The sequence below is a fragment of the Plectropomus leopardus genome, chromosome 15 (genome assembly GCF_008729295.1).
Source record: "Plectropomus leopardus isolate mb chromosome 15, YSFRI_Pleo_2.0, whole genome shotgun sequence".
NCBI lineage: Eukaryota > Metazoa > Chordata > Actinopteri > Perciformes > Serranidae > Plectropomus > Plectropomus leopardus.
Genome location: NC_056477.1, coordinates 24,928,702 through 24,953,398, shown reverse-complemented (window position 1 = coordinate 24,953,398; position 24,697 = coordinate 24,928,702). Strand labels below are relative to the sequence as shown.

Genomic DNA, 24,697 nt, shown 5'->3' with positions numbered 1-24,697 from the left:
GGTGTGTTGGAGCTGCAGTGCATGACGGGTCAGTCTATTACTGTACTTCTAAAAGCACACTCCTGCTCAGAGGTGCCCTGTTGAGACAAAAAAATGAACCTGCCGTCCAGAGAGGAGTGCGAGGGGTGGGACCAGGCACAAGTAGCCTTCTTTATGTGCAAGGTGAGTACAAGAAAATGAAGGAGACAAAACAAGGCAGAAAACCAATGGATGCAAATGGACCTATTTTATCATTTTAAAGCTTATTAGTTCATTCTAGCTAATATGGATCATGTATAATCTGATGTTTGACTATTTGTCTTAATACGTAATGTACGTACACACCTCAAGCAAGTGCTGATATAAATTGTAAGAGGTAAACTATCTGTTTTAACTTTGAAAGGGTGTTGCCCAGGCTCCCTTACATTTTGAATTTGAGAAGACAAGTTGAGATGATTTTTTTTAATGATTCAACTTGTCTTCTCACATTCAGTCAAAAGGCAGCACAGACATTAACTTTTTTAAGGTAAAACAACGAGTTTCTTTTTTACAGTGTACAAATTCATCTCAACTTGTCTAATTAAATCCAGTCAACTTAAAATCTTCAGCAACCTGGACAGTAATCCCTTCTGTAAGCTGAAACAAATAGTTTTTACAACGTGATCATGGCATAAAATGACTGGAAAAATTAATTCATGTGTAGTTGATTGTAAATTTAGGAAAGTAAATTAATATGTCTTTACTGCCCTCAGAACAAAATGCAAGAATGTGCCGCCACCGTGATCAAACTGAGAATTAATGGACATAGATTTCTGGTGAGTTACTCCTTCACAATCTTTCCTTCTTTCACCTGAATCTCCCCCTCCCTGCCAAAAAAAAAAGCTCGCTCTGTGCCTTGTTACATAATCTAAGAATCCTTTCAGGATCATATCTGGGTTGCTGTGGTTGTGCTCAGTTTGTTATTCTAATTACATCAAAATGGACAAATCCTCCAAGCAATTATTATTATGATTATGGCATTAAAAACTGCAGAATGATTACATTTCCTGCGGCTATTTGTGTCTGTTTTGCTAAAAAAATAAACTATAAAACTTCAAATCCGGCATACGATGCCAAACATTTATAGCACCCTCATTATTCTTTTGAAGGCAAAAAAAGAACATGAGCTCATAAACTTTTACTATGCTTCTTAAATTGTACTGCAGGAAATTTCCAACATTGAGAAAGAGAAGACAGTTTATAGGATCTGAAACGTGACTACTGTAAACTCACTCACTATTACTTTCGCACTAGTTCATGTGTGTAACCAATGGCTATCCTAATATGGAAGTGAGTTGCAACTTCTGCTTTAATCTCATTGCTGTGTCTCCATCATACACATTGTTATGTGTACACTCTCTCAGGGCCCTCCGATACCTCTGGCACACTGACACAATGAGTGCGGGTGAAAAACCACCTCTGTCAGTGAGGGAGAGGGTAAGAACTGTGAAATGAGACTCGAGGATAATAAAGCTGTGATCCCTACTTATTTAAGTAAGTATCATTAAATCTGCTTCAGTCAGTAGGAGGGAAAACTCTCTAACGAGGATTTTATGCGGTGAAATAACTGAAGCATGGGTTTATAATTCCCTAACATTTAGTATTTTGAGGATCTTAATAATGCCTCGGTAATACCTCCTGGTTTGAATTCATATGCGTCGTTTTAGTGGCCTCTTATAAACACTTCTCGCCACGCTAACAAATGAGAGCATCAATCTACTCTTGTATTCATTATTCACTGACCCTGAGCTGATTCCATTTTAGGTAGGATATTGCATCACGGAAATATTGCCACTATATCTCGCAGGCTTATCTCCCCCAAAATATGCTCACTGTGGAGTTTTATGATTCAAAATGATTAATGTTTCAGAGCACAGGCTTTGATGTGCAAGTTACCAGTGCAGATCTGAAAAATACATATACATACAGTATGTGTATTGAGTGATGGATCCCATAGCTACAGAGCCAGCCAGCTCACCCAGGCTCTATTAAGCTCAGGTAAACCCACAAGCTCGTATTGAACGAGAACATTTCACCAAGGCTGCACATCTGGCTACACGCGCCTTTAATTTAGGCAGCTTCAAGGCTGCAGAGTCGAGCATTCATATTCTCTACGCGTTCATGTAGATGTGTGAAATTTTGTTTGCTGTATTTGACTTTTAGACATGCAAGCAGCGTGCCTTTAAGGCCATATCAGTTGGTTGGTCCACTACAGCTATTGGATAGATTGCTATGACAATTTTACACTTACATTCATAGTCCTTAGAGGATGAATGTTTCCGATTGATGTGATCCCCTGGCACCACTATAAGGTTGGCATGTGGTCCAGTGTCAAATATATCAACAACTATTTAATGGTTTTCTGTGCAGCTGGCCACAAATATTCAAGGTCCCTCGAGGATACATTTTCATGACTAAATTGTGAGTTTGTTGGAAGTATTTGACAGTTCGCTGTTAGGTGTTAGCCGCTGCTATTGTGTTAGCTCATGCTTACGGGGCAGACTCTGAACTTTTCGTTTTCCAAGAGGACAGCGGTTCCGGGGTCAGCAACAACAGAGTTTTTGGGACTTTTTAATAGCTTTTGTGTTACCTCGTGCTAACTAGGCAGACACTGAACGTGGCCAAAGTGAGCAGCCCTGGAGAAACAGCAACAGAAAGTATCTAGAAAGAGTCTAAACTAAAAAAGTGAATGTGGTGAAGATTATCAATTACATCACCATGTTAGTATTATCATTGTGAGCATGTTAGCATGCTAATGTTAGCGTTTAACATCACTATGTCCAAGTACAGCCTTGTTTAAGTATAGGTAATGATGGAGATGCCTTCCCAGCTAGCAAGTTTTGGCTCTAAAAACATTCTCAAGTTGTTACAGTGCAACCAATGAAATTAAACGTTTTCTTTTAGTTCCCAGAATGTTCTCGTTAAAGTTATGGTAACATCCTCTATAAACATCAAAAAATTTTGGGTTTTTTTTATATTGTTAACATATCACATTCCATTACATTTTCATTAAAACATGGTCTGTAATCTCAGTCATCAGTAACATGTTCTGAATGTTGCTTTGAAAATGTTCTTTCTTTGTTCTCATGTAACATTGTGGAAATGTTTTATAAAAAGAACATTCTATGATCTGTCACCTCTCAACATCACCAAAACATCCACAGAATGTTGCATTCATAACATTACATCTTAGTCAGCATTTAAACTTACAGGAACATTATTTAGAATGATAAACATCCTTAAAACGTTCTTTGGAAATTAGATTAAAATGTTTTCTTTAAAACATTATTGCAACTTGTAGGTAACATTAGCCAGTGTTGTGGGAACATTCCCTGCTGGCTGGGTTGGTACTGAATGGAGTATTATAGTGACAAATTAAAGGTCCAGTGTAGGATTTGGGGGCATTTACTGGCAGATATGGTATATAAGATTTATAACTATGTTTTCATTAGTTTATCATCACCTGACACCAAGAATCATTATTTTTTTTATTACCCTAACCTTTGTTTATTTACCTCAAATCCAACTTGGTTTGTTTTATTGGTAGTTTCCCTAGTATTCTGTTAAATGATAGATGAAGATGAAATCTGCTATTGCTGGGGAAGGGCATTGATTTTCATTTTATTTATTTATATATATTTCAGTTTCTGGCATAACTGAGTGAGTTTGAGAACCAGTGAGGTAGCTGGTGGGTTACCTGACCAGCATACTGTAAAGAGAAAAGAGAGTTTTTTAATATTAAGAGAGATTTTGGCTTTTTTTTTTTTTTTGGTCCTTGTGTGACCTTGTCTCTCCAACATGCTTCACCACGTGTGTCAGACAGATCAGTGTTAATATTTAATCTGCCATCTGCATCCTCTTAGACATTTTCTTTTGAAATCTTCAGCTCTGGAAAGTCATTACTGTAAAGGCATTAGTCAGTATTAGAAACGTTTTATTTCAGAACTCCTTTTGATGAAGTGAGTTTCAGTAGGTGGCACTCTTTACCTCTTCAGTTCTGAGTGATATAATAACTATCCAGTTCCTCTTCTATTTTATGACAAACAGCCTGTTGTTGCCTCTGGCAGTGAAATGCCACTTCCTGTTGCAAGAGGATTTTACAACGACATTTGTGAGCTTTGATACTTTAGTGCACGTTGAATCACAATTGGATCATGAATTAGAAAATTAAGCAGATATTTACTTACATTCATATTTACGTGTTGTTATTTATATTCAATTTTGAGTGCCTCGGAAATGTGTTTTGCTAACAATAGGTATTTGAGCTTCACTGTGCAGAATGATGAATGTGCAGAGGGCTTTTACATTATCTAAACAGGAACAGTTTGTCAATGGTTATCTCAAATCAGAGATTAACCTCCTGTGACTCCCCATATAACAACATTACACTTTGGGTTTGCTGCACCTAATACTTCATTCTGCTTAACTTAGACCTGTTGTCTTCATTTGGACACTTTTATGTGCCATCTAGTGATATCAAAAGCAAAATACACTAATATACATAAAAACAAGGTGGAGGCCATCTACGCCAAATCAGTCTTTTATCAATTCCAACACAAAATTAAAAAAGGTACAAAATTATGAGAAAATTTTATGTTTGAAATTTGTTTGTTTATGCTAAATAAATAAATAATTAAATTTTTATTTACGACATCTGTTGCATGTCTGTCCGTCCTGAAAGAGAGATCCCCCCTCAGCTGCTCTTCCTGAGGTTTCCTTCATTTTTTCCCCCGTTACAAGGTTTTTGGGGGGAGTTTTTCCTGAGCTGATGTGAGGAACAGAGGGATGTCGTATGCTGTAAAGCACTCTGAGGCAAACTGTGTTTTGTTATAATGGGCTTCATAAATAAAATTGACTTGACCTGACTTGACTCGTTAATCAGGTTTTGGGGCTTTATTATCATCTCATTTGAGGGCACTGGGACTATATTTTTGTATTATCTCGGCATTTCACACAGGCCAAATACATGTGACAGACTGTTTGTACAGGCAAAAAGGACATGAACAGATTGGAGTATGGAGCGAGGAAAATTCATAGAGATGAACAAAACAAACAAATCACAAGGCTTTTAGATATGTTGAACTATTTGAAATTTTGTCTTTGCACAGCCAGTTTCCTGAACTTATCAGGTCCTACTCATAGGGTAAATTAAAAATGCACACCCAACACAACACCAACACATTTATGACATTTTGCATCCCTAACAGATGCTAAATGTTATTTAAATGTCTATATGTCTTTAAAAATGATATTTTAACCTTTGCGGGACAGCAGTATGCCTTCCCTGCAATCAATCTGCCGGAACTGCAGCAGAAAAGGAGGAATAAGTGTTTTTGATAAGTTCTGTTTGACTCATCAGTAACTCTGATGTGTCTAAGGGCAGAGAGTGCATGTACCGTGGGCTCTGAATGTCATCCAGCGAGTGTGATGCTGCTGAGCACTGCCTTTGGCTTAGTTTGCATATTCAAACGATGCTTATACAGTAGATGGAGCAAAGGTCATAAAAATGCTCAAGTAGGTAGGCACAAGTAGGCAATGCTGATCTAAATCGCCATCATAAGACAACGGCGGGCTCTGCCTCGAATGCACCCTCTTCGCATTCCACCTACAACTTCTCTACATTCAGTGGCGAGAATGAGCCGTGAAAAAGACAACAATCTAATTCTGTCTGAGTGGTGGGTGGCTGTATAGTACAGTGTGGATGGGACTGACAGTCAGTCAGCTCAGCGCAGATAAAGGTATTCTCCATCTTTTTGATGCCATGTTCGCTCACACAGGTAGACAGGTTAAAAGAGATATGTAGCAGATCAAAAGAACTGTCAGGCTCTATCTTTGTGACGCTGCCTGTGTGCGGCTGCCGTGTGTCACGCTCAAAGTAAAGGACAGCCTGTGCGCACATATTTGGCAAAATATATCACATGATTGCTTTGTTGTTGGTATCAAACATCTGCTGCCGAAAGACAAATGATATGTGCTTTGTAAACCGTATGTAGGCTGTAGTTAAAAAGAGAGTGAACAAGTATCATTTTCAGCAGAGATTAGGTGTTAATGCAGTCAAACTGTAGCCTCACTAAATCTAATTTGAATTTCGACATAGTCTCCAGTAATGGATAATAAAAGAATCTGAGCAGCGCATTAGAGTCCTCAAGGAGGAAAAACACCTTAAACCAGAATTAGCTTGTTACACTTGTGATTTTGGAACATTTAGTAGAGATTTGTGAACATGTGGAAAGTCTCACACCTAAAGATAGTCATGAGACTTCGCACAGCTGCTGTGAAAGAACCAAAGCTAATTTTGTGGGCATGTAGCTGCAAAAGCTGTTCCCTCTATCGTGAAATGAAACTCATTTCAAAGGGAAGCATTAACAAATGTTCCCCTCCATGACACCCCCTCCACGAGCTGTTTGCCATTCTGAAAGATCAGACAGCCACATGTGAACAGAAACAAACGGCGGTCATGCATGTGCCTGTCATGTCAAAGTGAGATTTCACACTCTGTGTACTTTCCAGGTTAGGTGCTTCAAACTTTGACAGCTGTACCCAGAGCTTTTTGATTATTGGGTTCTTAGTTCAGTTTACCAACTTCTGCGGAGATGTCTGGCAGCAGATACCTCTTTGCACCAACATAGATCTCTCCATTGCAAATATGCTAATGTTCTTAGCATAATGGAGTATATGACAGTGGGTCGTTTTAGGCACTATGATTTAAAGCTGCTATGTGTCCAATTTTTACATGATTTTAGTGTCTTTAAAATTATGTCAGTGGCATCATTTTATTCAAAAGAAACAATCCTGGCAATCTGTGTCCACCCCACATGTCTGTTCAGCCATGCTAGTGATAGATCTAGGAATGGCAATATTGGAATGTCAGTTGGCCAACCACTTTATTACAGACAGGTATAACTACAATTAATGGATGGATCGACGTACATTTTTTACACAGATTCACAGTGCCAACATATCCTCATATGATTTTCTAATAATTAGCGACGAATGATGCTACGTGCTTAATATAAAGTACTTACAGAATGTAAAGTAATAGAAGTTAATAGAAACATGATAAAAGATGATAAACATGGTGACAAAATACCTCAGATTTCACACAATCCTGAACAACAGTCTCCTCGGGAAAAGTCCTGGGTGAAAGTAAAGCATTTTTTGGCCCATTCATCACCCCAACCAGCTTCCTTTACGGACCGCCTTCTTAAGTCAAAGTATATCCTTGGGCAAGATACTGGACTCCAAATTGCTCCTGATGGCTGTTCCATCAGCGTGTGAGTACATGTGAATGGTTAAAAACTGAGTAGCAGGTAGCACCTTGTACAGTAGCCTTGGTCATCAGTGTGTGAATGTATGTGTGAATGGGTGAATGTGAGTTGAAGTGTGTAAACACTTTGAACTTTTGAGTGTTTGTGGTCTTGCTATCACTACAACCAGATGGTGCTAATGTCAAAAATTTTTACATTCCATATGAGGTGGCTTTAAAGAACAAAAATTATTGGGACCACTGAAGCAACCATTCAGAAAATGTGCCGCTAAAAATTTGGCACGCACACGCATCACTACGAACACAAAGCACGTCATTGCAAGCAAGAACTCAAGCTTGAAAAAGATGTGGACCATGGAGACAGTCTGTTCACGCATGCTAATTGGACACTATGTAAGTTATGAAAACGTGTAAAAACTTAGGATGTCATTGCTTTGTGTGAGTGTTCACGGTCTTTGGTACAAAGGAGATGGCGCAGCTTGTAGAGCTGTTGTGTCTCATTTGAACAAGCACAGACACTCCTATAAATAATTCAATGTGGGAGCAGTGTCTGAGTATCCACTGGGGCGGACTATTTGATATTTTATTCGGTGTCAAAAGGCTAAGTCTGATTTTATACCGATATTCTCCTGTAAGCCAGTGGGATGATCAAGTGTGTGTCTGCGAGGCCAAGGTTCAGTTCTTTCAAGGAGGTAAAGCCTTTCATATTAAGTGATCTCACTCTCTGATTTACAAATGATTAAATCACAAGCTCTGCTTAAAGGGCTTTCACTATACTATGGGCTCATTCCTAGAGGCAACGCACCCTTTTGTTGCACCTACGCTCCGATATTCACACACTAAGGTAATGTGAGCTGCAATATCAAACCATAAACAGCTTTGAAAAAATACTGCAGGCATCTTATCCGTACATCATTACACATGTTTCACAGGAGACTGCAGATAAAGGGCCGAACATGCATTATTCATATCTAAATTAACCGTCCATGTTAGACTCGTGCATTCGCCTCTTATCACAAACCTTTTCATTATTTCTTCATTAGACACCTTACAAACTTAGACGCAAAACTTTCACAAACATTTGTTGTTATGGATCTTCATTACATTACAGCAAATATAAAACGGAGAGGAGACAGAGCAAGTAACGACCCCGGGGCGATGAATTATGAATGAAGAAGGGAATACATAATTTAGCGGGATTTTGTTGCATATTTTATGGTAATCATTTCCTTTCATTTGCGAATCACAATTGCCTTAGTGCAAAGCCGACGTTAAATGCAACAGAAAATCCCAAAGCAGCAGGCAGCCGGGGAAACTTTTTCAAATGCTTGATTTGTGAAATTGTGTAATATGGTGGTGGTGTGTTTTTGGTTAGAGGAGCGAGCTCTTTACTTGAAGGTCAGCCATTATAATCCACAAAAGGGAAACAAGGCAACAGCATAAAAAAAACACAGCTTTTTATCTTTTCTTTTTTTATGACATTGTATTGTCAGCTCTGTGTCCTTCATGAAGTGTTTACTAAGAGTGTGTTTGCGCAACAAAACAATACTGACTATTCTAAGATGTGCTTTTAGGCGGTAATATATGCATTTATGTAATATTTATAACCATATGTGACCCTGCAGCGCCCATGCTGTATGTACAGTATTCACTAATAAAGTGATTTCTCTTCCTCTTTGGTTCAGTTTAAAAATAATATGAGGGTTACACTAGAAAAACAAACTGTGCTGCTGAAACAGCCCTTAGTCAGGTGCTGCCATCTCCTGTTTCCTAAGAGGTGATGCATGACCACAAATGTATTAGTAGTGCAGCGTTAATAAATGGATTGGAAATGTATTTAGTGAAGGAGACACACTTGCGTTATAGCCTCTGCAGGAATCACATTTGCAGGTTCTTATTTTCTCAAACTTGTCATCATGTGTTTACAATGGATTTCTGTGCTGCTTTCACAGAACCTGTCCGACAGTGATATCACCAAGTTCAGTCTCATCCATCAACCGTAAGTAGCCTTTATACCGCTGTCATTACACACCCCATCACACATTCCTTTCTTTTCGCCACCTACCTCCTCCTGTTCTTTGCTTCTTTGATTTTTACTTCATAACTGTTGTCAGGAGAGAAAAAAGTTTCAGGAGCACTGAAGCTATTCACAACATATTTTTATTTTTCATTATCAAGCAATAATTTCAAAGTGACAAGATATGGAGGTAATGCTTTTTATACCTGAGCATAGTAAAACAACAACATTAAATTACAATAATATAAGTATGTGTTCATATTCGTTTACAGGTGTTTGTGTGTGTGTGTGTGTGTGTGTGTGTGTGTGTGTGTGTGTGTGTGTGTGTGTGTATGCGTGTGTATGTTTTTGTGTGCGTGTGTGTGTGTCTGTGTGTGCGTACGTACATTCAGTTTGTTGGATTATTGTGCGTGCAGGTGCAGAGTTTTGCCTGCCTGACTGCACCTGCACATGGCTGCATGTTGTTTGTTCTTATTTGTGAGGTATGTTCCAGTTCATGAATCACTGTGTGTGTGTGTGTGTGTGTGTGTGTGTGTGTGCGTGTGCGTGTGTGTGTCTGTGTCTGTGTCTGTGTGCCTGTCTGTCTCGCAAAAAATGTCTGACAATTAGTGAAAGTCAAATCAGTCAGTGAAATTAAACTTCATTTGTAATATGTGTGCATCTTCTTTTTTCTTTTACGTATCAAACCTAATATTTATGATTATTATATGATCAATAAATTAAACAATTAATTGTGAAATACAAAAATATTCAACTTTGTATTTGAACATATGCCAGTATTGCTAAACATCCAAATGAAAAGGAAAACTTCATAAGCAGAAAAAAAAAGAATTTCTATTAATGGTTAAATGCAAGCTAAAATTCAAGGGCAAAGTCCCATGTTTGTGTTTTATTTATCAAAGTTTGCATAGCCTTTTAAAAAATGTTATTTATTTTCTGAGGCAGTATTTGTTCAGTTTTATTATATGTGCATTACACTTTTTTAATCTACAAACAAAAACCTTCAATTTGACCATTTTTATAAAGACTGTCATTTCAGCACTAATGGTGCTAACATGCAAGTGACACGTGGCAAAGTCATTTTCAACTAAACTGAATCATTTCAATATAGTGTTGTCAATTCTTCATACTTTTCTCTTTTAATTCCTGTTTTATGTGGTTATTCATGCACTTATTGAACCAGGAAGTATCACCAGTTATTGCTGGAGATGATTGTCTGGTTCTCTCAGACAATGAAGTAAAAAACCCACAAAGGATTTGAAATTATTACTACACAAATCACATCTACAGAAATGTTCACCACATATAGTGTCACTCAGCTACTAACACAACACCACATTTACTGCTATCTCACAAAGCCAGAAATAAACCAAAGTTTTTGCCACATATTCACCCTGTATTATGAGATAACAAGAACATACAGTGCAGCATATTTTGAATGAACTGGGAAAACACTTAGTGAGGCGAGAGGAATTTAGATTTCCAAAAGCTTAAGTGTCAACAGTGTTTCACATTAATTTCCGTCTTGGCAGCTCCAGATAAAATTGTGACTAAAATGTTGTCTATCACTTCTGGATGGACAGCACAGACAGCTCCCTGGTTTCTCCTCTGCTGTAGTTGACTGTGATCAGAGGTGGAACAGACTTTTTTTTTTAATCAAAAAACTCCCCGTGGTGGCAACACACAAACACACACACATTTGTAGTGCACCAACAGGAACGGCGGCCCACTCGTCCTCCCATAAATAGAAAACACTGAGGATTACAATACTGACCTTTCCATGACACACTGCACATGACCTTACACCTGATTTAAAGCTAAAAACAGTGGTGGCCATAAGTGTATCGTACACTTACACCCACCAAGATGTGTTACTTAAAATACTGCATGTTTGAAAAAGGTCACATCAGTGTTGGAAAATGTCTCTTGTGGTCAAGTTCTTTGCAGATGATGAAATGTTTTGAAATTAAAGTCCAAAGGGCACAGCTAACCTCTGTAAAAACTGTTCCAAAACATGGTACAGACATTGGTGTTTCAAATGCTGTCTATAATGATGCAGTAATATATATATATATATATATATGTATATATATATATATATATATATATACATATATATATATATATATATATATTACTGCATCATTATTGGCAGCATTTGAAACAGCAATGTCTGGACAGAAGTGGATTTGTAAAGAGTCAAGTGAGATATGATGCAAGAGGTCAGTTCACTGAAATCTGTTGTGGAGTATGTGTGAGACGGAAAGTGGAAAGGAGAAGTGATTTTTTCCTACAGAGGCATGAATTCCCTCCCCTCTGTGACAAAGATATGACCTGTGGCCAAACACTGTGTTCATTTACATTTCTACCAACAATCTGGCAGCACCCATTCGATGCATGAGAGGCATGAAGCCCAAAAATGTAAACTGTTGGATTAAACATGAATATGGATACGTTAGGTAAACTTGCTGCTCCTGCGACAGCAAAGATTCGGTAAGAAGTTCATTTAATATTTTGCCTCCAAGTGGACGATGACATAATTTCACTTTTTGCTGACACTTTTTAATATGTATAAAAATGTGTAAATATTTGGTGCTTAGGAGAGTTTTTTTGCAGTATAGTGGCAGTAAATCACGGTACATCAGCTTTCTCCACAGGCAACAAAAGGGTTAGAACTTAACATGTTATCGCTTTTATCATGACAGAAATTAAAACTTTGATACCAGCCTTGTCGAAGTGATATAGTAGTGTTATTGTGAAATTGAGAAATAATTATTGTGAAATTTTGCCTTTTTGAATACAAAGCCAAATGTTGTGTTTTCCAGGCAGCTTCAGAAGATTGTTCAGGACATCAAGAAAAATGACGGCAGCCTACTGAATAAATTAAGAAGGTCAGTCCCTAGTATTTCAACATCTTGACTGCACTTATCTTATCTTCTTATCTTGACCACTGCATTATAACATTTATAGAGAATAAACATAGTGGACATATATTTTTAAAAAGCAGAAAAAAAGTCTCGCTGATGTTAAAGTTCTTTGTGTGGTGAATGCATAGATCACTGTAGAATGTCAATTCCTCTTTCTCAACCGTTGGAATGAGAGTAAGACCCGCAAACTAAAAATAACTTCAACAGATGGCTGTTTCGATTTCCTTTGCTGAAATGAGTGTCCTTAAGGCACGTAAGGATAAACACTATAATGACACATGCATTACAGATTGCTGTCATACTGTCTGGTAAATATGCACAGCAGTCTGCTTTTATGAAATTATCTTTAGAGGTTTCACAGTTGTACTGCACAGGTGTCTGCTGAGATGTATGTAAGCAGATGGAATGTCGCTTGCACTGAGACAAAGTATCATTACTTAAGCAATTGCACGTTCATATTTTAGATCTCAATTATTGTCATTAATAATAGTAGACAGATGTCAAGTCATTCATTCATCCAGCTGCTGATGGCCATGTCTCTCTATGTGGCAGATTAAAGAGCAAACCACTTCCTAAAGTGCCTGCAAGAGATTACAGAGGTAAGTCCTGAGTCATTGTCAATGCTGCTGTTATTAACAGAGGTGGTACCAGGTTATTATTCTGCAACTCACAAATATGTCTCAAGTCTTGGCACTCAAGTCCCAAGTCAAGACTGACACGTCTATGTATTGAGTCCTAAACAAGTCATAATGCATGCTTCAGCAAAGGTTAATGTAATTTTAACAACAGAGTTTTAACATTTTTTTTAAAAATATATTATTTTTAGAAATGATTGCATCTCAGCAAAGAATGATTGTAGAAAACACAGGAAGCATTTGGGGCTAAAAGGAAAGTAACTTTACAAGATTAACTCAAGTTGATCCGGAAATGTTTGCGAGCAAGGTCTTTGGATTTTCTCCCCCCCTCACATTGGAATCATGTTACAGCAGGAATCTTTTAAAGGGGCCCTTTTATGCTTTATGGGTTTTCCCCTTGTCTTTATTATTTTGTATAGCATGTTCATGCTTGTAAAAGGTCTCTTAAGTAATAAAGTCAAAGCCAAAGGGAGCTCTCTTTCCCTCAGAAGACACTGCTCCTAAGCTTCCTGATACAGCTCATTTGAGTTGTTTACTTTTGTAACTTGGTGACATCACAATGTAACAAACAAAATAAAATGTGCATTGAGAGAGCCAGCTGACCAATCAGAGCAGACTGGGCTTCTTGGAAGGCGGGAGATGAGCTCAGACAGACTGTCTCAGACAGTATGAGCAGTATGGCAGTATTAGACACATGATGTGTTTTTTTGAACATTAAAGCATGTAAACCTTTTCTAGTAGACCCCCAAAATACAAATATGATCCCAAAAATGAGCATTTTAGGGTCCCTTCTTTTAACATCCACTGTGAACAGAAGGAATTTTTACAGTGACCTGTAACGTGCGCATGTTGGCAATGTTTTGGTATGGACATGGAAAAAATGGAGGGGCCAAAAAGGGGTGCCCAGATGTGTTTTATAACGCAGTAGGAGAAGTGTAATAATGTTCCTCCTCCCACAGACAATATCACATTTTGCAAATGTGGGAAACCATGCCCAGAATATTCACACACTTCACAGTGTACAATATTTAAATGTGGTTTGGGGGGCACAAGTTCCCCTTTATATTCATAACATGTGAAATTGTTTCCCCCAATAAGAACATGAAAGCACCAGGGGGATTTTATTTCGACAAAATTAAAGACCTTTTCACCATAAGAAGGACGCAAAAAAGGCACAAACTGGTGCCTAAAAATTCACCATGCAGGAAACTAATGGTTTGATGCTGAAAATTTCCCAGGGGAGGACCGCAAACTCCCCATTTCATAGGAAATGAAACCCACGCCTGAGCTGCCTGAGCTGCTCACACTGTGCCAGTTTCATATCAGCATGTTTTGTTCAAAAAAGCTTAAAATCAGTTGTGCAACTGAACTTACCTTCACTGTACGTGGAGTCGTTCATATCCTTACAATTAGTGCTTTGCTTGTACCTAATTATGTATTTGCCTTCTCTACTTCAACCTACAATATCTGTTTCATCTCAGTGCCCAACTTCAGCCTTATAGAAACTCCCATACTCATGAAATAAGAAAATGTATCAAAGCTTTGCAAATGAGCTGTGGAAACAAGTAGATATCACTGCACCTGTTTCCAGATGTTGTTTGTAGACACACGCTGTGCTTAATTATGTGAAGCTTCTGTTCAAACTGCATGATAAAAAAACTGCAATTAAGTCACATGTTGAGAGATGATTCATTAGTTTAAGAGGTAAGGGGACGCGTTCTGCTGGTTCCTCAACAGAGACAGAGTATGCTTAGCTCTAAAATTAGAAACTGTGCTCTGACACCTGCTGTGATTAAATTAATGCCGGTATGAAATATTTTTAGGTGTTTAATAAAATCCACAATCCAGATGTTTGCTTTTATATATTTTGGACCCATCTCAAGCACATTTTTCTCTCTTTGTAATGCTCTTTGTATTTCTGTGTTTGCAGATCACAGAGAAGAAGATGATGAATCATCGGATCCTGATTATGTAAGTTGGGAAATATGTGAGTTAAAAGTAAACAAAATAGTTGTTTTTGCCTGATATTTGTTTGAAACATTGTAAATATGTTGTTCCCAGGATAATGACATGTATGAGGATCCACGTGAGGGCCAGGATGACAGCTACGAACCTCCTCCCAGCCACAAAGTCTTCACAACAACTTCCTCAGCTTCATTCTTGAGAGGGGAGTATCTTGGTCAGTACAGTCATCCGATATAAAAACTGTTATATCTGCACTTATTTTTTGGGCTGAAACATGATAGTATGTTGATTTTTCTGGCATCATCAAATTTGAAACTCTTTTTCACATGCAGTTTCCGTATCTGTAATTGCTTCTCCTTTGCAGTCATCACTTTCCTCCATCTGGAGTTGCGATGGTTCATTTAGCCTCTTGTCACTGTTGAGCCACAGCCGCAATACACAGAGGGCTTCAGAGCTCTGCTTCATGCAAATGCTCACGTCCTGTTTCTGCTTCTGCTTCTCCTTTCTAGACAACTGCCATAACCAGCCCGACCGGCCGCCCAGGAAGCCCGTCCGCCCAGGCAAAGCCTCCCAACAACTGCCCCCCGAACCCACCCAAGTGGGGAGCGATGAAGTAAAGCAACTTTTCTCACCTCAAACTCACATAAAAACTGTACTGCAGCACTGTTTTATCTGGATACTTCCACTAACATTTTCTCAAACATCTTGGAGAATTTCACCATATCCTGTGTGTTGGTAAATACCTTCCAATGAGTGTGGGCAGCTGACAGCCCCTTTTTCACAATATGTTGTTGTTGTGTAGGAAGACTACATCAATCCAGATTGCGGTATCGATGACGACAATTACGTAGAACCTGAGGGAACTCCACCTTCCAGTAAGAATCACACCACAATGGAGTAGAGACAAACTTTGTGATTAGAATATGAGAAAAAAAGTAATTATAATACAAATATTTACAGACAATGGAAGCAAAAGAAATCGTCAGACACATGATGACTTGGTTTACATATTTGAAAATGAATGAGTTAATCCTGCCCCTTAACCATAAGTCATTAAATTTTAATTTACCAGCTTCCTTATTCATTTAAACATATACTGTAATTAATTAAATATATACATATACACCCACATACTCATACTTATTCACATGCTCAAGTACTACAAGGACTACAAGTATAAAGATGCCTCTGCCTGTCCTCAGATCCAATGCTGCATGCTGGGAGCAGAGCAGCGAAGCCTACACCTTTACCAGAGTGTCCACCTAGTCCTGGTGAGTGCAAAAATAAGACTGTACCATAACACTAGTTCAGAGGGGGTCAGAATGACTGGTTTTTATAACGTATGCTCATCACAACTCTCTTATGATCAAAGCCTGTGGGGAATACAGCCTCTGAAAATGTGTTTGCAATACAAGGAGAAAGGGATCAGCCTATCACAAAAAGGTACATAATTTACAAATGGATTCACAGATTCGCCCAAAATTTTGTAAAAAGGTTGGTAATGAGCCAAACAGCTGATTAACTGTTTACTGATTGACGGACACTCAACTTGCTTTGCCAAGGGGTCACTTTTGCAAAAGAACAGCAAAGGCCAGTTAATGAAAAAACAAACATTTGAAATATTTATCAGTATACACTATGAATGAATTTGCCGTGTTTTCAGCGTTTTGTTGTTTGCCGTCCTCACTCATTATGTCAAGGCAGGAAAGGTAGGCAGGAGGGTTTCTAGGATTTGAAGGCTGACCTCAAAGCTATTATGTTCACTCTGGCATGTTACTTACATTCAAAGTGTTTTTCAAAAAGTTCTATAGTGAATCAGTATATTTTCATTGTGAACAGGAGAATATTTTGCACAGGGCACCCAGTGGCTCACCTGGTAGAGCAAGTGGACTAAGGCTGTATCTTTGACGTGGTAGCCAATTGATGATTAGCACTAGACAGAAAGTAAAGATGAAGATTAGTTTTGGAGATATTTGCTTATAAACCAAAGCAAATTAAAAGTCTGACCTGATGATGACACTAGATCAAAATTAAGGAATTACCAAAGTTATTAAGGAGGTATGAAGACAAACTTCATGGTAGTCCATAAAATATGCGTTGAACATGTGACGTTACACCCCAAACCGCAAATGTCAAACTCATCGTGGCGCTAGAGGAAAAATTGGGGATCAGACAGAGTCATTGGATATATCATAAGAAGCAATAAATGTCTGTAGTATATCTACAGATATATTTGTTTTAAGTGAAAAGAAATTAGGAATAATGCTCCAGGGATTATGAACGTCTGTACAGAATTCCATGGCAATCTATTCATTACATTACCATCCTTAGAGTCGTGTTGCTGGCGTGACTAAACACTAAAAAAAAAGGAGGCCTCCATTATATCTGTTGAATGAGGAGCTTATTGGCCAATGCCAATGCACAAGAGTCTTTGTAAATACACTACAATGACAGACAGTCAAAAGCAGTTAGTCCAAACACAATAGAAAGCCCAGGGCCAGGCACTGCTGCACGCTGAAGACATGTTTGATGTAATGAAAACAATGTGATCCAGCACCATAACGAGGCTTTGGTGGTTCCACAGTGTGTCTAATTTTGGCTCTGGTTGTTTTTTAGACTTTTATGAAGTGCCTGACAAAGAGGTAGGCTTTTATGTAACAGCAATTACAAGTCTTTTTTTTCAAGTGCATTTACATGTGGAATTCATTGTGGTTCCATTTTATGGCAACTTTACAGGGAAACTCATTATCTCTTCCAGCAAGCAGGTCAGTGCGAGACTTTCTTGACTATTGTTCATTCATGTACTTACAATGTGAAAATGGCAGTATTTTTGCAATAATTAAACAGTCTGAGACTTACCATTTCTTCACAGACCACGTCCAATCCCCACAACACATTCACATTCGTTACCACCGAAGCCCAGTCCCAGGTACCACTCGCTCTGACAGCGTTTAATCTCAAGGCCTGAAAGTTTGTCAATAAGTGAAGCTCTCTGTCTGTTTGCTTTCCTATTACTACAATGATAATGAGCTGTATTTCTTTTTCAGAGTGAATATGAGGAGATCCCCTACTGCTGTAAGTGATGACAAATATTTTTAAAAAACATTTTAAAAAGGTGTTTTGCAGATATTTGATGTATGTTGCACAGTTAGGACGACATTGATCTCACATAGACACGCCTACCTCCACAGCATTGTACATGTCAGTACTACAGAAAGGTCTGGAAGCACACATTATTATTCTGCTAGGCCAAGAAATGCTCCGGCTTGTTTGTATTTCTTTAAACCAATCAGAATTTGTGGTGCTAAGCCCAGGATGAAATGACTGTGCCCTTGCAAAAGAGTATTTAGGTGGTGCATTTGCATGTGGGGAGGCAAGCACTGTTATTAAAATTACACACAAAAACAGTAACAGATGTATGGTGACTGTTTGATAAAACTTTTAGTGATAAAAAGCATAAGCATAATGTGATAATCAGAGACCTGGAGGTGAAAGGCTGGGCAAACTGGAGCCATTAAAACCACAGACAATATGCTAGCTGAATGTGCAGATTATTACTATGATGAGAAGCTTGTGTAAAGAGGAGCGGATTGGTACATCGGTGACGTCACTGACGCATGCCGCTGCCAGAATAAAAAGATGTGGCAAAAGGTTTTATTTTAAGTTGTTTTATTCATTTTGAAATCTTTACAATTCACAGTGACAGCACAGCAGGCATGCCCTCTTGCACAATGCTAATGTTTTCTTGCTGGCTCAGAGGTTATTGTTGTTGTTGTTTCTGTAGTAAAGGGGATTTTGTGAGCAGTGATATGCAGATAGTGGAAAAGAAAGCCTGCTCTAATAACCGGCCAGCGACAAGTTCATAGCCTCAGTCTACATCTGCTGAGTCACACCAGGAGGACACTGACATACTGATGATGATTTTCCAGGTTCCGCAGCCGACAGACGATGACGAATACGAAGTTTGTGATCCTGATGACCGTGAGTATTAAATCCACCTTTGTTTTTTTTTTTAATAAGAAAGACTGCTACAACAAATCACCCCAATCCTCCTTTTTAATCCTTTAAAGTAAAAGTCCTGAATTCAAAATGTTACTCTTAATATTGTATTTTATCAATGTGGAGCCCATAATAGACACTTCACAGACTTTTTTTAGTGATGGGTAGATTAGTAGTATAGCACTGCATCACATCATATGTTTTACAAGAAACAAACTAACCACTCACTGCCAAATAAATGCAGTGGAGTAGAAACTATGATATTTCCCTAGAGATTTAGTGGAGTGTAAATGTAAAGTAGCAGAAACAAGCACCTAAATATTGTACTTAGTAATTGTATTTAGTTACATTCCCCCCATGGACAGAAGTAGCATATGATGTTTACCAAAGCTCCAGTCACAATAACAGGTCACTTCTCATTGTATTCTCCTCCAGGTTCCAGTGATAAACCTGCAGAGGGTCCCTCTCTAACTCGACCCAAACCTTTGCCCAGAGAGTAAGCACCCCTTCATCCAAAATTACATATATATAACAAATATATTGTGTAACCTGTTTAAGCCTTTAAAAGAGGGTAACTCATTGTCTCTGTGTCTCTTATTTCATTAAGGAAGTCACCAAAACCACCTTTAAAACCGGTAGGACAATCAAAAGATTTAAAAATGGAAGTTTTAATTTGAATTATAAGACTTGTTTTATGAGGCTGAAAATCATTAACTGTGATTGTTTGTTTTTTGTTTGTTTGTTTTGCAGAGGCCAGATTTAAAACCTAGGGAATTTGACTGTAAGTGTTTCCATTAATTCAGAGACTATATTTATTATTAGTCACACCAGAGTCTTAAAAAAACATAGTAAAAACAGCCTGTTAGTGCCAGTCACTTTAATGACTGAGGCTTTTCCCTGAGACACTGTTAAACCAGCGTACTTGCATGGATTACCAGCGGCCACGGGCCCAGGGCCCCCCTTGGATTCCACCTGCAAAATGTCACTCAAATTAACAGGCAGTGACCAGAAAGAGTCTTAAGGTGACTGCAAAGAGATGTAAAGGAACTGCCATGGATACAAAAAACAAGAAAATGGGGAAAAACAACCAAAAAAGACTCAAGCGACCAAAATACACACAGAATGCTCTTAATCACACACAAAACAACAAGGAGACAAGAAAAATACAAAAAGATACACAAAGACAACAAAAAGTTGAAAAATAACAACAAGAACGAGGCAAAACCATCACAGAAATTGTGTTTCTTGAGGTGGTGGTGGGCCCTTTTGCATATCTGTGCCCAGGGGCCCATTGTCTTATAATCTGACTGAGGCTGCACATTTCTTCATCCTTCATTTCATACTCAGTAGATTTTTTTGTGAAGGCAATAATGTGGTCCATATGCAATCTTTGAAATATAATGATGATCTAATTCCATACATGCATACATATGTTCCACATACACTAATGTCTGAATGTAAACTGAAGTCATTACAGATTTTCCAAATTAAAGGCAATGTAGATGAGGCAGAGGGCTACAGCTGTGCAGTATAAGCCTTGAAACAACAACAAAAAAACGTTTTTACATATTGTATTTGCAGAATGTGTCTTCAGTTTCTCCTTATTACTAAACAGCAAGCAGATCGTAGTTACCATATGTCTGGATCTTCACAGGCCGAACGCTGCCTGTGATCCAAATCGACCAGAGGCCTCCACCCAAAACTTTCTCACTGGACTTCAAACGGCCAAAGTAAGAAATGCAACATACAGTTTAACACGATGCGTTTTATGCCCACTAAGCATATGCATTTTAAATGCTCCTCAAACTGAGGAAAATTGCCTTTAATCACAGCTTGGCGCTGTGTGTTTACTGTGGTCTGCTCTGTTTGTGGTCTCCCTCTTGCAGAATTCCTCTTCCACAGTTGACCTCCCACAGTAAGTACAGCTCCCTGCTTCAGTCTCACAACAACGCTAAGCTCAAAAGTTTTTTAACTTTAACATGAAGTGAAAGAAACTCAAAAACAAAATGTCACATTCCTACAAAAAACGATTGTTGTTATGTGTCCTGCTTCCCATAACCAGCTGACAGACGAAGTGTGTCTGCTGAAAATGAGTCCACAGACCAAGATAAGGTTTGCTCTTACATTATATTGTTAATTTAACATAAACTATTTTCATTGAGCATATCTGGTGATGGTTCAAACTTCTATCCTCCGTTGGTTTGATTTCAGGATGCGGACGTCTATAGGAAATCCTGGTATGCCAGCGAATGTGACCGCAAGACTGCTGACGATGTCTTGTGTCGCTCAAACAAAGTGAGGATCATCTAAACGAGGAGCATGTAGATTTGTGTCCCATAATCCCCTGATAGCTGGGTGTGACTGAGTGCTTTCTGTTTCAGGACGGGGCTTTTATGGTGAGGAAGAGCTCCGGTCAGGACGCACAGCAGCCCTACACATTAGTGGTGTTTTACAAGGGCAGAGTGTACAACATCCCGATCCGCTTCATCCCAGCCACTCAGCAGTACGCTTTGGGAAGAGAGAAAAGAGGGGAGGAGGTACAGTGGAGGACTCTTTTCTCACTTTTCTCACTTTGATTGTCTATGTGGCCTGAGGTTGGTGGCAAAATGTTTTTTGCTAATCAGTGTTTTGTAGGTGTAAAATGTGGCTGTGACTATGGATTTAATATTAAGTCCAATAATGATACTAGGATTGTTAGACTAAAGCTGTACATCCTGTGGTGACTGTAAATAATGTTTAAATACTTAAAATCTAATTATATGCAGGGCGAAAAGCCTCTGGAGTAACAGCTAGATTGCAGGAAACCAAAACCAATCCTGTATATGTACATTTTATAATGCTATTATTTCCCTCAGGCAGGGTGAGGTGCTGCATATTTAAACATCTAGAGATGATTCCTAAAAGGCTTCCTGCCAAAATGTATGGATTTCTGTCAGAAAGGGCTTTCTCCCTGCATTATACTGTACCAGACCTAAGAAGTACTGACTGACCAATCAGCCTTTTTCACAGCAGACCAGGCTTGGGGGGCTTGTGGGGCTTTAAATGTAGAAGAACTCTACTCCAGAATAGTACAACAAAAATAGAGTTCAAGATTAGTAATACTTGTTATGCACACTTCTTATTTTACCTACTTTACTGAACTTAGAAATAGTAATATCACACAATTTTTGTCTCTTTTTAGGTGCCAACAAAAACAAGACATCAACATTTGTTGTGTTACCGTTTCAACAATGAAAGAAAAGCACATCGGCACACTCAAAGGAAAAACACCACACACCCAGAATTTGGACTGAGGTGGTGGAGTTGAATTGTTATCAAGGATAAAAAAAAAAAACACATCTGCACTCTCAGATCTGTGCAAAAATCATGTTATTTTGCAAGCTTTCTGTCAGAAACCTTCTTCAAGACAGAATCGGTACCAGGTGGAATCAGCAGTATAAGGAGCTGGGAGAACATGACTTGATTAGCCAGCTACAGGGTAATTCACATCTTTACGTCTTATTGAGCTTCTATGTTCACTAATTCTGTGTTTGAGGGGGCAGGTACTTTAACCAACATAAAGTTTATCACATGGACATTGCAAGTCATAAATTACGTTTTTGTATTGCGTGTGATAACTCCCCTCGCTGCAAATTTTTGTCCTGTCCTAGGACGTCTAAAGTCATTGGTTTTCCAGGTGTTGTGGCATTGGGCACAGTTACCACAAGGATAGTTCCCTTGTCTAAGGAAAGCCAGGAGAATCTGATTTGGAATGGGCTTCGTATTGACTACTGACAACTTTCCCAAGGACTACAATCCCCATGATGTCTTGCTACTCAGGACTGAGTGATTGACACAGATGTTCTGCATTAAGGCTGATCTAGTGATGTTCTCCCAGCTCCTTACGCTGCTGATTCCACTCATCACCTGCCTTGGAGAAGGTTTCTGACCGAAAGCTTGCAGAGTAAACATGATTTTTGCACAGATCTGAGAGTGCAGATGTGGTTTTTTTTAATCCTTGATAACAATTCAACTCCACCACCTCAGTCCAAATTCTGGGTGTGTGGTGTTTTTCCAAAATTTGAGCTTGTGTTATGGTTTCAAAACGATGAAGACATTTGGAAAACAATTAGACGCTAAACAGGATGTGTTAGAGGACGTTTTTCCCAATGAGGTTCAGATTTTCAGGCATTCTATAATTTGATATGGTTTAGAAAAAATACTACATAGACACCAGAAGACACCAGAACCCCCTGGGTTTGGACTGAACCTGGGTATTAACAACGTCTGGTTTGGTGACTGCAGCAGACATATTGACTTGATAGCAGAAGCGCAGGTGTCACTAATGATGTTAATGATGGCTCCAATTTTATAGTGTTAGCCATGACAGTGGGACTATGGCTGGGTACTTAGGAGTCATTGTTATTTTGTGTTCTCACCAAAGGCATAGTTTTGGGGGGGCAGGGGCAGGAGACGCATTCCCCTCAATATTTACAACATGTGCAGAGCACTTTTATTGTGAAAAAAGACATTGTTAAAGAAATTTATACCATAAACTAATGATGAAAATTCACAAATCGGTGCATAAAAATGTACTGGAATGCAGGTAATTAAGTTCAGATCTATTCTGAATGCGAACAGACACTAGTTTACCTGACATGGAATTTTTAAGGACACCATATTGATTATTAATTTCACTCTTAGATGAGCACGCTCAAAATAAAAGGTGGCTAGACAATATTTAAGCACACACAATAAATAGGGTGTGATATCATACAAATTTAGTGGGCCAGCGTGTGCAATACCAGGGTCCTCAAACAAAAGCAGCTAAATGGAATTCTGCCATCCTGTATTCAAGATAGAAAAATACCTCTACCAACAGTGTTTTCCCCGTTTATTTCTGTCATGGTTGGTGGTAAAATTAAAATTATTTTATTATATGTTTATTGTTTTTCCCAGCAATATAAGTTTTTGCAGCTCTTGTGCCACACAACATACTGAATACAGGGGTGGAAATAATGTTATTCAGTTAACTTAATATACAAAAAACTGATCTCCAATTTAATTGGTATTAACCAGGTGAACGAAAATAGGGAGTGGAATGCTTTAATGTCCAATAATTATACCTACATTAATTATTACTAATCACCTTGAGCATTTGCAGAATAAATCATTGAATGATTGTCTGTCGTTTTAGATGTTTTGAGCGTTAAGAAAACGTTGAATTTCAGCTTAGTAACCTCATTTGGTCAAATCATTAGTAACACAGACAATGAATTTTAACTCCATCATCATCCTTCTCTTTTGCAGTATTTCAGCAGCGTCTCCCACATCATCGAGAACCACCAGAAGAACCCTCTGGTGCTGATTGACAGCCAGAGTAATTCCAAGGACGCCACCAGACTGTGCTACCCTGCGAGGCCTTAGACGACCCTCGCTGATGGCAAACAGCAGCGACTGGACTTGTGCGTCCTGACCTGCTGCGTTTACTGTCACACTATTGTTTACAGAACTCATTATGTGATGTGTTTCTCCTCCTTCAGTGTTAATTTTGGGGTCCTGACAGCAGGATTGGATGCTGGACTCGTCTGCACTGCTGGCCATGCAGAGCCAGAGTAACACTGACTCAGACGACTTTTCAACTTTTTATTAAGATGTTTTTTTTAATGTTCAGTCAGTAAACAGTGTATAAAATTAATGCAAGGAATGAGACAGTGTTGCTGTAGCTCAAGGACGCAAGTAGACAAAGAATTTGTTTATGACAGCAAGACTTTGGGGATCCAAAAATACAAGGTTGTATATTTTTGTTTTTTTAATAAAACTCTTTTCTGGTGTTGTATTAACTCACATCTTCAGTCATCACAAAATACCACCAGGGACTGACAAACTG

The 24,697-nt window shown here is 38.6% G+C and overlaps 1 protein-coding gene across 2 annotated transcripts; it reads left to right on the top strand.

The window, feature by feature from the left end:
- The first annotated feature begins 14 nt into the window (after nt 1–14).
- Nucleotides 15–24,654, top strand: blnk (B cell linker). Of its 2 annotated transcripts, XM_042501776.1 has the most exons (24): nt 15–162; nt 732–794; nt 9,238–9,284; nt 12,128–12,193; nt 12,782–12,828; nt 14,795–14,835; nt 14,926–15,043; nt 15,339–15,442; nt 15,632–15,704; nt 16,032–16,100; nt 17,446–17,471; nt 17,566–17,594; nt 17,702–17,758; nt 17,877–17,904; nt 18,759–18,810; nt 19,264–19,324; nt 19,436–19,463; nt 19,579–19,609; nt 20,483–20,558; nt 20,715–20,743; nt 20,891–20,940; nt 21,040–21,123; nt 21,210–21,365; nt 24,118–24,654. In XM_042501776.1, exons 1-24 carry the CDS (start codon nt 94–96, stop codon nt 24,232–24,234), a joined length of 1,521 nt encoding a protein of 506 aa, XP_042357710.1. In that variant the 5' UTR covers nt 15–93; the 3' UTR covers nt 24,235–24,654. The 2 variants fall into 2 exon arrangements, with proteins under 2 accessions (XP_042357710.1, XP_042357711.1); XM_042501777.1 differs by lacking the exons at nt 15–162; nt 732–794; nt 9,238–9,284 and adding an exon at nt 11,658–11,795.
- The last annotated feature ends 43 nt before the right edge of the window (nt 24,655–24,697 follow it).